Source organism: Biomphalaria glabrata, chromosome 15 (genome assembly GCF_947242115.1).
Source record: "Biomphalaria glabrata chromosome 15, xgBioGlab47.1, whole genome shotgun sequence".
Lineage (NCBI taxonomy): Eukaryota > Metazoa > Mollusca > Gastropoda > Planorbidae > Biomphalaria > Biomphalaria glabrata.
This window is the reverse complement of record NC_074725.1, coordinates 8,659,684-8,674,294: the sequence shown is the minus strand read 5'-3', so window position 1 is coordinate 8,674,294 and position 14,611 is coordinate 8,659,684. Positions and strand designations below refer to the sequence as shown.

General features: G+C 34.0%; 1 protein-coding gene across 1 annotated transcript; it reads right to left on the bottom strand.

The window, feature by feature from the left end:
• Positions 1-1,396: 1,396 nt before the first annotated feature.
• LOC106064861 (COP9 signalosome complex subunit 6-like) lies at positions 1,397-8,557 on the bottom strand. The gene is made up of 10 exons (XM_056012372.1): positions 8,271-8,557; positions 6,368-6,499; positions 6,062-6,150; positions 5,640-5,702; positions 5,349-5,396; positions 3,780-3,894; positions 2,954-3,043; positions 2,321-2,421; positions 2,112-2,180; positions 1,397-1,701 (listed from the first exon to the last, which is right to left on the bottom strand). The coding sequence occupies exons 1-10, from the start codon at positions 8,431-8,433 to the stop codon at positions 1,633-1,635; spliced, it is 939 nt and encodes a 312-aa protein (XP_055868347.1). The 5' UTR covers positions 8,434-8,557; the 3' UTR covers positions 1,397-1,632.
• Positions 8,558-14,611: the final 6,054 nt, after the last annotated feature.

Here is a 14,611-nt window from a genome sequence, read left to right as displayed (position 1 = left end):
AGTGGGATTTTCATAATAGCACATTGCCTATGCATGTAAGACTACTTTACCCTGGACAGCTAAGAACATAAATGCATTTTTTAAAATACTTCTTTGCAAGTCTTATTATCCCTTAGGAACTTCGTACACTCAAAAAGTGTACAATAAACACAATGCTAGACACACATATATTCAATGTAAAATTAATCCAAGATGTCACCTTGAGCTATACAATATCATTTTGTAATTCTCACAAGAGATGCAAAAGATATCTATTTTTAATTACAAAGCTATTGTGGTGAACTGTGTCAAATGCCTTGGAGAAGTCTAATAAGATGCAACTGTTTGCTCATTATTATCTAACCCATTTGAAAAGACATAAATTATACCCATTAAAATTTGGTTGAGTCATGTTGATATGGAGAATAGACATGCTTATCGAAGTGATAAATGATTTGGTTTTGTTATATTATGTTATATGGTATGTGTTCTAGTATTTTACATTAGATGCTGGTCTGTAGTTTTCTGTATCAGGTTTATCTTCTTTTTTAAATAGATGAATGACATAACCTGTTTGCCAATCACTTCATACACTACCTTGATTAAGTGAAGCTTAAAAAAAGTATTTTGAGCACCAATGCTGGCTGTTTAGTTCTTTGAGTAATCATCTCATGGAGATACTTGTTTCTGACAAGTCAATCATGATATTTAAACTGCATTAAATCACTGCTTTTAATCTAATGGTGTTCTCAAACAGATTTTGAGATGTTAGTAGAATTCCAAATGGATTTGGCTTTCAGCAGACCCAATTTTAGATTAAATAAGAAATTATCCAGCTAAAAAACTGTGGAAAAATATTCCTGTCAAATACTTATTTAGAATGTGAGTAAAAAATCTGTTTGCATTCTGTATTTGAAGTAAGTGCAAGTGTCTTAAATAAATGTATTTTTTTTTTTTATATTCTTTGGAAGTTTTGCAAAATGAAGTTATCAAATGTTTTTGTCAAACTAAATATATTACTTGAGAACTTCCCATCCCTACAAAATATACTGACAAGCCCTTTAGAGTAAACGTGTCACTTTGAGACATTTACATTTAGAACTGTCCTAAAAAATAAATACCGGTATAACCAAACAATTCATTGGACAAAGAATGTAAAAAAAACAACTCAATTTACTAAAAGCTTATTAAATTCTCACTATTTTGATTTTAATTCAACTTGATTGGATGATTTTCATTAGGTAATGACATACTGATGTAACTGGATCATTCAGAAATGTGACTGATATCAAAACTATTTTGTTATCATAAATGTAATATGCATGTTAAATAGAGATAATATAAAAAAAAATATAATCATGTATTTAGAGAAAGAACAGATTTCTAGCACTCAGTATTTAAAAAAACAACAAAAAAATTTGCATTTTTAACATTTTATTAAAGTAGTAAATGAACACACTACACCAAGCTCTCTAGCAATGTCTTGGTGCCAGGAGACGTTAATCAAACACAACTGAGATGCAAGCCTTTCAGAGAGACGACTGATACACAAGGCAGCCAATCAGAACAAGAAGTATCATGTATGCTCAACAATCAGACTCAAGTATTTACAAGTGACACAATAAATAAATGTGAAGTAACATTTTGAAATGTTTAAAAAAACAATCCTCTCATTCTTCTTCCCATTCCTTTGTCATACAGGATGTTGAACTTGTTCAGGAACTGAAAACAAAAAACATCAACATTAATGGGGTGAACACATCTTGTTTGAAAGGAAACGTGACTAAAGAGTCACTATAGTTCATTGCTTGACTTAGAACTTAAAAATAATTCTAAAATAATGTCTACATGTTGGAAGTAAATAGTAAGGTTGCCCCTTTTGGTCTATAATGATGTAAAGGTCATCTGTTTCTAGGGCCCACAGTTAATAAGGGTGTCAGCACAACAACCAACCCACTTTACTTTTGCCCAATTTAAGTCAGGTACCCATTAGAGATACTTTAAAACTTTACTAGCTAGAGTCATTGAGCTTTCTAACTGTACCATTCAAGGTTATGTCATCTTTGTAAACAAAAGAAATAGTTACATTGAATACTACATTTGAAGCAATAAATGGTAACAAAATATTGTACCTGGTTCATTGTGTTACTTCCTTTGGTAATTGCACCGAGGTAGGCCATTAAACATACATCATTACATTGCTGAAATACAAGAACAGATATTTAACATACACTGCCATAATACTGATTCAAAACACTAACTGATACATTATAATAAGCTATATATAAAAAAATTAAACAAACTGAACACAATGCTAAATCTAATCAAGAACTAAACTGACTGTGTAGTAATCCTCCTGGAATCTCTGTGAGTTGAGGACTGGAAGCCTGTAGCACAAACTGTAACAGTCTCTCAGAATATCATGATTCTTGGCTACTTCATCTAGTTTAGAACAAACACAATACATTGCAGATAGGTTTCTTAAAATATAATTTTTAGTATAATATTAAAAATTGGAATAGTTTTCAAGAACATAGGTATTTTTATCAGATTGTTGTGCCTGTTTATAAATCTTTAAAAACTAATAATTCCTTGGGCAATCATTCATTTAGGATAGCTGAAAAATACACCAGACTAAAACAGTACATACTTAGAAGTCACAAATGACATTTTCTGAGTATTGATTTCTAATAAGATCCCATGTTATATTCTTATTAGATCCCATGTTAAACTCTAAACATTTCTGAGGATCCAGAAGTTTTGAACACATCTATGGATCCAGATTTTTCAGGATTGTTATTACAGTTTTTTTTTATTTCATTAAGTCAAACAACTTTTAGATACAGTCATTGATTTGCTCTGTCAGGTAGTATTATCAACTATATAACGTATAAATACTGAAGAGATATAACCTTGAGCCATTTATAAACGACCCATGAGAGGTCATTTTACATGTATTTTTAACAGGAGTTACCTTTCTGAGAGGCTTGAATGTAAGCCAAAATAATTTTAATTCGATTGTGCAGCATCTTGATAGAACTGTGTTGGGCAACCAAGTGTTCAGCTATGGACAAAAGAAAGCACAAAAGTTATTGAAATGATTGCAGTTATTACATAGCATTATGATTGTGATGTTATTAAGTAATCTAAAGTATTTCATAGTCAATAGTCTTAGTGGACAGACAGTAATAAGCAAGGGGGAGAAAAATAGACGCAAAGTAAGAAAGAAAAAATCAAAAACTGAGAAGTTGAAGAGTAACCTTTCAAATAGACAGAGCCTAACTAGACTGATGGGAGTACTAATGATCTGTGTTAACTAAATTTGTCATACTTTTAAATAGCTTGATAATAACTAAAAAATAAAAACTAACCAAAGAAGCATCAAAAATATGAATTTGTAAGTCTCAAAAGACATAAGAAAGAAAGATTGGAAAAGTGGACCTTTTTTTACAAAGAAAATTAAAAAAAAAAAAGGTTTTAACTCTTTCTCTCCATAATTATTTTCCATGTTCTGATGGAATTATTCATTTTGTTCATTTGTGTTTCACTACCCTGTTACAATTAAACTTCAATAACAGGAAATGATATTGTAGGTATATAATTACAGAAGAATGCATGCTCTTTTTATACAACCCAAATTAAAGTTTATAAAACCAAAAATTAATTTAATAGGTCAAATCAATGTTGGTACTATCAAGAGAGAAAGAGTTAAGAAAACCAAAACAACAACCAATAAAAATATGCTAAAGCAAAGAATTGTGTATACAAATTGTAATGGAAAGAATGTACATTGAACTTACCAGTGGAAGAATCCCCAGTGTCTGCAGTAGACATCCTGGCCACATGGTCGACACCAATTCTCTCTGCCTCCTCAGTGGCTAATGTGTAAGGAATGTCCACAAATAAAACTGTAGCCTAAAGACAAAAAAAAAAATATATTAAAAAACATCAACATCTAATTATATGAAACTAGGTCAAAGTTCAGAAAATAGTGAATACTGATACTGAAGGATATGAATAATTAAAGGAAAATAACTTTTTTCTTCATTTGAAGACTATTAGACCTACCATATCTTTGGCAGAAACAAATTAATAAATATAATAAAATTAGGCATATTATATACTTCAAAATACAAAATATAAAGAAATATTTTTTTCTACAATTAAATATTATAGAGAAAAAAAAAACATGTAGAAAAGTAAACTGATATCACAAAATCAATTTCTATTTTGTATTAACTATACACAACTGTATCAAAACCTTCAAAAGCTAAAATTATATATAATATATATGTTATAATAATAAGTTTCAATAGAGGCTAACATTGAATCAAAAATAAACAGATATATATTTTTTTTCAATATTGAAGACTTTTAGGTGTATAATAAAAGTAGTAGTGCAGCATTTTAATAAACCATTGGATACTTTGTGCACTTTTCAGGTCTCTAGAATCAAATATCTAAGCTCTTTTGCTTGTAGCATCCTTGACATTGTTTGTACATTTAGTTCAAAATCTCTACCAATCTTACATTTTTCATTAGGTTCCATTATATTACAACCACATTTCTTCCTATCACTATCTCTTCTTTTTTTACTCTTAATAAAAAAAGTTTTCTCAAAGATCATAAATGGAACAATGAAAATCAAAATAAAAACATAAAGAAAATGACTGAAAAGCTCCAATAAGGGTTTGTGATGATTAGATCAAATTACTTACAAACAGAAAACATCAAGCCTTAGTTTTTTTATAATATTACTTTTTAAACAAAGCTAGAACACAAATTATTCTGTGTTACTTCAAATTAATTTGTTACAAAATCTAGATCTAGAATAAAGAACAATGTCACCTAAAGGTATTTTTAGGAGTCTTAGAAAGATACGTATAAAAAAAAAACAAAAGGATGCAAGGCAACAAGTAGAAACATTATTACTCATAGAACAACTGATACCCATTTCACTGGCTTCTCTTTCTGAAGTTAAAAGAGGCTTTTAATGACAGGCCACAGCAAACAACCTTTTTGTTTTCATCATATATTTAGGAACTACTTGTCACTAGATCTGTGTCTACAAACACAACGACAATCTAACATAGCATCACGAAATGGATTTAAATTTTCCAATTCAATGCCAACCAGATTTCCAAAAGTTTTAATAGCTCTGACTAAAAAAAAATATTTTAGAATACTAAGATAGATGATGTGGTTAAAGAGTCAAAGTTAGCACATTAGGCACAAATCCCAGAAAATGTTTTCAAACCCGTATAAACTACACAATTATAATCACTCTTCACATGAAAACATTATTTTTTTAAATAGAAATTCTGTCCCATTTATAACTAAAACTAAGGATGAAATTAAGATGAACTTACCTCTCCCCGGACTAGATCAATCACTGATTCAAACATTGAAATAGGAAGCTAAAAATATGAATAAAAATGTATATAATTAAGGGCAAATAAAGTTATAAATGTATAAGCCATGAAAAAGCTAAAACTTTGTAAAATTACTGAGTAGACTTCATGTGATCAATTTGACTCAACAAACATCTTTCTCTGAGTTAGAATAGTGTAGCAAATTACTTTCCTGATAAATTTTCTAAATCTGACCGCGCGAGAGCAAAATAAAGTCTTCTGTGAGAATGCAGTGACTCATGTACTTACATCTGAAGTTCTTGCTTGAGGATTTAATTGTAAGAAAACTGGACTCTCATTAATTATGAAGAACTGCAGATAAGCAAATAGAAAAAAATGATACATATGTCTTAAGTTTATACATACAGATTAGTACACTCATAGCAAGCATAGACACTCAAGTTGTAGCAGAATGTGTGCAGGGAATTTAAAAAGTAAAGACTAAATCCTAACATGTATTATACATCAGTAGGTTACAATTTTGATGTTACAGAAAGAGGTTTATTAAATAGTTTTTTCTCTTTTTTTTAAATCTATTATGTACAATTTCATCTGAAATAAAGGAGTCTTGAAACACACACAATGAATTAGGAACCACACCTAACAATAACCAATAACATTTTTCACTCAAACAGATCTAAAAAAAAACAAAAAAAAACAACAACACATACTTGTTTATGAATTTTAATATCCGATTCTGTGGGACCATCACCTGTTGAATACCAGCCTAAGAAATCCATTTCACTGAAGACTTGCTTAACTGAAAGACAAACATGTGTTACTAAATGTTGTAGTAGTAAAGAAAATTCAAGACTATCAGAAAAACATTGGTTAAGAAGCCCCCCCCCCCTTTTTTTTTTTTAAATATCCTATGATGTAATACTTTACAGAAGCTTTGTTTATATGTTAACTAACACTCTACAGAAATTTTGTATTGTAAGATGTAATACTCTCCAGAAATTAAACAATCTACTCACATTGTCCTTCTTTCAGTGCATAGTAGCTCATATCAATGACAATGTCCCCACAAACTACATCAAACATTAATTCTATTGAGTTCATGACCTCAATCTTTCTTCCTTTTTGTTGGCCAATCAACGCACCTAAAACTAATCAGAAAATAAAAATAATTATACCTAGGAAACACTCAAGAACCTCATTAAAAGTAAATCAAAATCTTACCAATATGTAGCTGACTAGTTATCATGACACTGCACTGAAGGTTTCATATGGGCTAAAGATTTATGATTTTGGTACCAAAGTGTATTATTTATCTTGATCATTCTGAAAATCATATTTTACGAATACTTATCCTCTTCTGCAAAAGTGGCTATCATAGCAATTTGAAAGGCACATTTCTTATTCTAATTGCTAAGAAAAATTAGTACAAGAGCTCCTTCTTTAGTGCCATAACAGAATGGAATGAGTTGCCTGAATAAGCATGGAAAACTAATTAACATGCATTAAAGATAAACACATATATATGACATAATTCTCTTTTGAAGTAACATAGTTTTTTTGTTTTTTTTAGTTTCCCTTACAGACCATGCAATCTATGGGGCAGATGATGTTAAGGTCATCTGTTTCATTGGCCAATGGTTATTTATAAGATATTAGCCAATTTTGTTTGTTTTGGGTCAGACCAAAACTTTATCTACAGGAAGTCCTTGAAGAGATATGGTAGAAAATATATTAGCAGGTTATAGCAAGAGAGAAAACTATTCCGACATATTCATATAAAAAAGTCTTTTAGTTACTGTACAAAAAGAAAACAAGGCAAGATATCTTTTATCATTCATTGTCATTAGATCAATAATTATTTATAGTTCACTGTGCCTAACAAGGAATATAAAGTGTTTTTTACATGTTTCGGATGTTCATTCAGAGTTGAGGATAACTACTTCCTAGTCCAATGGGTACCAGCTCATATAGAACTAGAACGAAATGAGAAGGCTGACACACTCGCCAAGAGTGGGAGAACTAACTCACTAATAAACTCTGCACTCTATCCAGAAGAATTGAAGAAATTAATCGTAAATAAAATAAATGAGAAATGGACGAGCTCTCATCCAAATCACAAGAAAGATGACGCTTACTATAAGCTATCCCGACAAGACCAACGTCTAATCTTTTGACTCAGGACCGGACACAACAGAATGCGACAACACATGTACTGGAAGCTCAAAATTGGAACCAGTGAAATCTGCCCATGTGGAGTATCACCAGAGAATGCAGACCACGTCCTCCAAAACTGCTCTCTTTACCAAGAGGCCTGTATAAGACATTGGCCCCAAATCACCCCAATAGAAAGGAAACTATAAGGAGAACTCCCTGATTTGGAAACCACTGCGCAGTTCATCTCATGTATTGGTCTACTCATCTGAACACTCCAACATAACAATGAGAACGAAGAAGAAGAACTTCCTAGTCCAAACCTCCCGCAGGATGACGGGGGATGGGAGCGGGCAGGGTTTGAACCCTCGACCATCGATAAATCTGAATGACAGTTCAGCGCGCAAACCGCACGACCAGGCAGCCTGTATTCAACACTGACACTGTGTTCTTTCAGTGTTTTACTATTGCTACAAGAGAAAAGGCTATGAAAAGACTCTTCAATAGACGAGTAGTAAACAAACTAAGTATAGTGATTCACTGATTAGTGTAAACAGTGACTGAGTGAGTAAAGACAGTAAAGTGTAAGACTAAGAGTAAGACTAGGTCTAGGAGGAGCACGATCGAACCAGCAAATGTTAAATGTTACTTTTAGAGACAGTTTTGAGACAAAAAGTCTAATCGATAATGTGAAGAACACAACTCTCAAAGCTAACTTTAAATGTGTACATTATGTCAATTATGATTATTTTAAAAATTAAAAATTACCTTGAGTAGGCTTGCCTTCTTGAGCTTTGACTCTAGTCCAGTGTTCCGAGATATTCATTATCACAAGAGGATGAAGAGCCACAGTAACACTGCCTGTGGTTCCCGGAGATGCCATGACACTAGCTGGAGGCTGGTCAAGATCTACTTCCATTTGCGTTGCCATTATTAGAATCTAGATCTAGATTTAGTTAGATTCTATGTGAAAAAAAAAATGTTTTGCTAACCTGTACAAATGTAAATAACAGGTTTCTATCAAAAGCTAAAAATATCGGAAATGGCAGTTTATAAGCAGATTACAAGCCAAATAGTCTAGTTTTTATATCGCCAAGCTTATTTATTTGATAATTTCGCTTGATATCAAAATTAATAAACTGCATCAAAATATTATCACTACGTAATATATTCTGGAATTGGATAAAACTGCTAGATCTATATAATAAGTTGTAGCATAGATATAGATCTATAGTGAAAGGGTTTTTAAAATAAAATATGAAATAATTATCTACAAGCTGGCTAAGTCAAATAGTCTATTGCTACGAGCAACTGTCGATTGAGGGGACATTAACGTGTACATAAGACCTTTAAACGTCATTTATAAAAATCAAGATCTATTTAGGTCTGTGTCATTGGCTACCGTTACTATATAATACAGAATTTTTTAACTGCCCCCCCCCCCCCCTTTTTTTTTCCAAATGACGGATTAAAAAGGGAGGGGGGCGGACGAATTTTTGTACAGAAACAACACAATTTTTATACAAAATTATCTACTTATCTTGATAATATATAGGCTACTATTTATTTACATTTTTTTTTTCCGATTCGGTTGTGTTGGAGGGTGATTGTAGCCTATCTACCGCCCTTGGAAGGGAAAGGGGGGGGGGGTCCAATTTTTGTTCAGAAATAACAGTTTGTGAACACAAATGTGTGCAATGTGTACCTCAAACGTTCCTCAGTCAATAGTTTTTTAAAGACTCAATTTGACTTTACCGTAATAGGATTATGCTTAATAGTGTGCTCTTCTAAAATACCAGGAGAATACATTTCGCAGCTCTGATTGCAAGAAAACACTTCAAAATCGGCCTGTTCCAAGTCCGTTTTTAACTTACGCTCTTCATAAAGGCGAGAAAAAGTTCGTTGTGTACTCCAAAAGAATATCTGAAGAAGCTCAGAATGCAGGGACACGCTTGTCGCCGGGGCTGCGGACCCTAAGGAAGATTTAAGCAATTCCCGACCTTCTTGCTGACTGAAAGGGAACTTCATGTCTCTCCTTCTTGCTGACTGGAGGGAATTTAAATCTTGTCTCTCCACTCATCATCATCATCATCACTCCTTTGAGTTCCTCGTGGAACATAGGGCCTCGACAAAAACACGCCACTCTCCACGGTCTCTTGCTAGCTTTTTGATGGTGTCCCAGCTCTTCCCGGTCTTCTCTGCTTCTTCAAGTACACTGCGTCGCCATGTTCTTTTTGGTCTTCCTCTGCGTCTTGTTCCCTGGGGGTTCCACTCTAAGGCCTGCCTAGCTCTGTTGCTGGTATCTTTTCTAAGGGTGTGACCAATCCATCTCCACTTCCTCTCTAAGATCTGCACTTCTATATTTTTCTGTCCACTCATCTCCCACAGTTTGGTGTTTTCTACTTTGTCATACCATTGTATTTTTAGGATATTTCTCAGGCATCTGTTGATGAAGGTCTGTATTTTTTTTGTTGTGGCTTCAGTTGTTCTCCATGTTTCAGAACCATACAGAAGGACAGCCATGACATTAGAGTTAAAGATTCTTAGTTTAGTCTTGTTTGAGATGTAAGGAGATTTCCAGGTTGGTTTTAGCTGTGTAAATGTCTGACGTGCTAGATTTATACGGCGTTTAATGTCTTCATCTGTTCCACCTGATATACTGACTACACTATACTGTCTCTCCACTACTATCTAATAAAAGAACATTTTCTACTGTACAAAACATAGGTTACAATTATCGACGAAACATTATTTCCGAAATCAAAATTAAACTAAACGTAGGCCTAATAGCTTTTATTTACATTGTCATTGATTCATTGCTCAAATTTGGATTTCAAACATATTACTAATATGAATGGCAATGTCTTCGATTCCGAAGAATAAGGATGAATACAGCGTTTCACGTTGCCACACAAACCCAGTTGCGACCTACATATCTTCTCACCTCTGATGCAGACAAAGCCGTTTTCCGGCGTTGTTCTATTTGGGTTTTCTTTAGTCTTCTGCGCCTGCCTTCTACAAGAGTTTTTCTTTGGGCCTCAAATGTGTGTCCCGCGGCCGTCGTAAGAGCTATGCTACTGTCTCTTTCCATAGCCATCTGCTACCAGCTACTTTTCTCTATGAGGCAAATGGCACCAGAGTTTACCTTTATAGCGGTTACGGTGGGGAGGGAGGAACCTCTTTTAAAGCTCCTCCTTAAAGCTTGTAAAATAAAAAGATCGCTTTTTTTGGCATGCGATCCTCCCCCAAGCGGGATAATGTCGCAGCTGTCGAATGGTAAGTAGTGCTCCTATAGTGTCCATAGCAGTCTTCGGCAGAACATGGTTAATTGTAAGGTAGTTCTGCTAGCGTATGCTCCTTATGGATCGAGGCACCTTTGAGGAGATTTAGATGTCTTCTTTTGAGCACAGGTCTCAGAGGAATACAAAAGTGTGGTGAGAACCACTGCTAAGTAGATACTGATTTTTGTAGACAGGCAGAGCAACTTATTCCGCCACACTCTCACTTGGAGACTTGGCATATCAAAACGGTTATCAACTTTTCTTGAAAGTGATTCGTCACTGAATACCGTGCTTCCCAGATATGTAAAGTGGTCTGCCACGATAATTCACATTCGTAACCTTGGGCGAATGAATCTGCTCTAGATCTAGAGATTTTATTAGATCTAGTTATAGTCATCTTGGCTCATCCAAAGTCTTGTGTTACTACAAAAGCAATGTTGTGGTGACACTCCAACAGCCCTTCACTCAAGTCTTCTCATAACCTTTTCCCCATTTCCCGCGTTTTCTGTTTGTTTGTTTTTTTTTAAAGCAGCGCTTCGCTGTTTAACTTCTTTTTCTCGACAACCTAACAGCTGTTACTAAATGTGAGAGAATTAGGTTTTATAGTTTGCTTTGTTTGACTTTTTAACTCTTTCTCTCCGTAATTATTTACCAAATTCTGGTGGAATCAACGTTGGTATCGTCAATTAGGAGAGAAAGAGTTAAATCTTTAGCCAACGAAGTTCTCGTATATCAAACGTACCGCTACGTCCGGTAGTTTAATGTAATTATTTTTTACCGCTACCTTTTTACAAAGCTTATATCAACTCACACTGTCTGGTAGGACTACACATTTGGAACACGTTATTGTCTGTCTATACACGTTATTTTTCCCACACCCATTTTCGGATCAAGTTGAAACTTTACAGCACGTTACACAATTATTTATTTTACGTAACAAAAGATGAATCAATTTAAAAACTAACCAAATTTATTACTGGTAAAAAAAAAGGCAAATTAATCCTTTAGTAGTACCTTACCGTTTACCCTTTACCTATCTCTTAGTCTGTTGGACCGTGGGGGCACCATGCAAGATTCGTCGACCGTCTTTCTCCATTCCTCTCATTTTTTTGCTTTAGTTAGAAACTCTTTCAATGGCAGGCCTGTCCATTCTCTTATGTTGTCCTCCCATCGCTTTCTCTGCCTCTTTTTCTTTTTCCTGGTACTGTTCCCTGAAGGAAGGTCTTTGCGTCAGGTTTCGTTGCTTCATTTGAGACAATAGCTCCGAGATATTTAAAGCTGCTAACACTAGTCTACCTAGTCCTAGTCAGCTTTTCACCTCCAATACTGATGCCCCTTTTAAAGCCCCGTTTGGCTATTGTTCATAGTTTGTATGCTTTTTTTTTTGGCATTTATTTGAATAAAATATGCTGCGGAAGTCTTGTCAATGCGCATCACCAAGTTAGCTAGTTCTTCTTCTGTCCCTGCTAGACTATCAATGTCATCTGCGAAGCGCAAAGTTAGTAATTCTTCTTCCTCCAATGCTTACAATACCTTTATAGCCCTCGAGAGCATCTTCCATTATCCTTTCAAAGAAGCTATTGAAAAGTGTTGGTGAAAGTAGGCAGCCTTGTCTTACTCCAACTGTGGTTTTGAACCAGTCCTCAATATTATTGTTGAAGTACACCGCATTGATGGCATCCTTGTAGAGGTTCTGGATAACTTAAATTATGTTTTTATTTATGTTGTGCATTTCCATTGTCGTCCAGAGTACCCCATGCCATACTAGATCGAAAACTTTCTTGAAATCAACTAAATAGATTTTTTCTCTTTAAAAAAAGTAAACTTTTTTTGTGTAAATGTAGTAGTTAGTAGGCCTATAACAGAACTTACTTAACTTAGCAATACCAATGTAAAAAAAAATTAAAACTAAATAAACAAAAATTTAAAACCTTTTGCATAAATGTGTTAAAATATGGTAATTAGAAATCTCTCATACTAAAGAGCCTTAAGCGTTTGTTACTATTAATAGTGAATAGTTGTAAAAGCGATGTATTATTATATTTATTATGAAAAAACTACTTGCATAAGTGATTTTAAAAATGAGTTTTTTCGCTTTCAGAAAAGAAAAAAGTAACCGTTGCATTAGAGCTTTGAAAGGTCTAAAATATTATGATGTCGGATTTTCACTATCTTTTCTAGCTTACCAGAGCTAAACGGGACGGACGGACTGACTGACATTCCACACAAAACTAATAGCGTCTTTTTTCTTTCGGGGGCCGCTAAAAAAAATCGGCCATGTTAACGAATGTGTCTATTTTTGAAAAAGAAAAGCGAGGAGGAAATGAAATAGGATAGAAAGATCAGACTGATAAGATATTCTTAGATCTCAAAACTTGAAAACGTATCGATGTGAAGAAAGTTATTTTGGTACGTCCTTAACGACACGACAAACGATTGGTATCTTTTACAACAGAATCAAGAATCAAACTGCGTGTGTGTTTTCTAGTCACGTCAGAACCACAATTAGAAAAACACGAATTCGTGCCGCTTGCTTTTCTTTCCAGAGCTGCATCACGTGACTGACTTCTACGCGTGTTTCCACAAATATATATAGAGAGACTTTAGTTGTCAACTAGAGACTTTTCATCTAGTAAATGTGTATCTTTCAAACAATGAAGATTTCTTGATTGTTTTTCACTGACGCAGTTAACATTAGAATACCAGCTACTGTTGGTTATCTGGATACACGTTTGTCGATTCTTCATATAAGCAATTGATATTGTTGCCTTTACGGTAAAATTACCTTGATGTGGTTTTGATCGACTATAACAAACGACTCAATTTACGCATACAATGAATCACCAACTAAATCTATACAAAAGATAACTCAACGAACATAAAAAAAAAAGCAAATATGAAAAAAAAAAATATTCCTCAATCTTCTAGTTTCACTGAACAAAACCTTAAATTACAAAAATGAGCTTTAAAATTGTTTGAAGTGCTGCACACCTGGCCTGGAAAGTAAAAATGTCCAAATCCGCATTCCATGTCAGTCCAAAAACAAGCTGATTTTCTTTTTATTCAAAAGGATGTAGACTATTTTATTGAGAGTTTGTAATCCAAAATGACTTTCAATCAGATAAAGGTCTAAATGGCTTAAATGTTCTAAATACGTAAGGTACCAGTACTCAGAGGCACCACTAGGGTGGTTGTCACCCCACTCCCATCAACCCCCGCAAGATATTACCAATAAAAACTATCGTTAGTTTGTTTTTCCTTTTATTGAACTTCTTATATAATACAGACGTTACTTCAAAAAAGAAGATGATTACGTCCTACGCGTCATGCATCTTAACCAATGACCTAAATTCTGCCAAGTCACTGGTTTTCCTGGCTAGCTCAGGCAACCCATTCCATGCTCTAATAGCACTAGGGAAGAAGGAGTATTTGTACAGATTTTTGCTTAGCATATGGGACGAGGAATGTGCCTTTATCTTTGTGTCTTTCAGAGTATTTTATAAATTGTGTTTTTGTATTTGAAGATTATGGTTCAGAACTATAATTCAGAAGGCTAATTGATTGTTTCATAAATGGAAAAAATGGTTTTGATTCTATTTTAAAATATGGTTGTTTGAAACAAATATAATTTTAAGGTTATCCCAATGAGAAACAGACTCAACAGAACGTGTTTTTCTTGATTAGATTTGAAAGACGTTTTAGGAAACAGTTCGACATTAAACCAGTGGCCAAAACATGTTTCTTCACTCCATAGTCAGCTAGGGTATCTGGGGAAGCGCGCGCTGCAAGCTCACCTCTCCCACTCAGCGGAGCCCCGTGCGCCATCAG

Coding starts and splice junctions, on each gene's coding strand:
- LOC106064861 (XM_056012372.1), bottom strand. CDS start 8,433: ATGGCAACGCAAATGGAAGTAGATCTTGACCAGCCTCCAGCTAGTGTC. Junction 6,151..6,367: donor TGCACTGAAAGAAGGACAAT/GTGAGTAGATTG, acceptor TTTGTCTTTCAG/TTAAGCAAGTCTTCAGTGAA. Junction 3,895..5,348: donor TTGATCTAGTCCGGGGAGAG/GTAAGTTCATCT, acceptor TTTTGTCTTTAG/GCTACAGTTTTATTTGTGGA.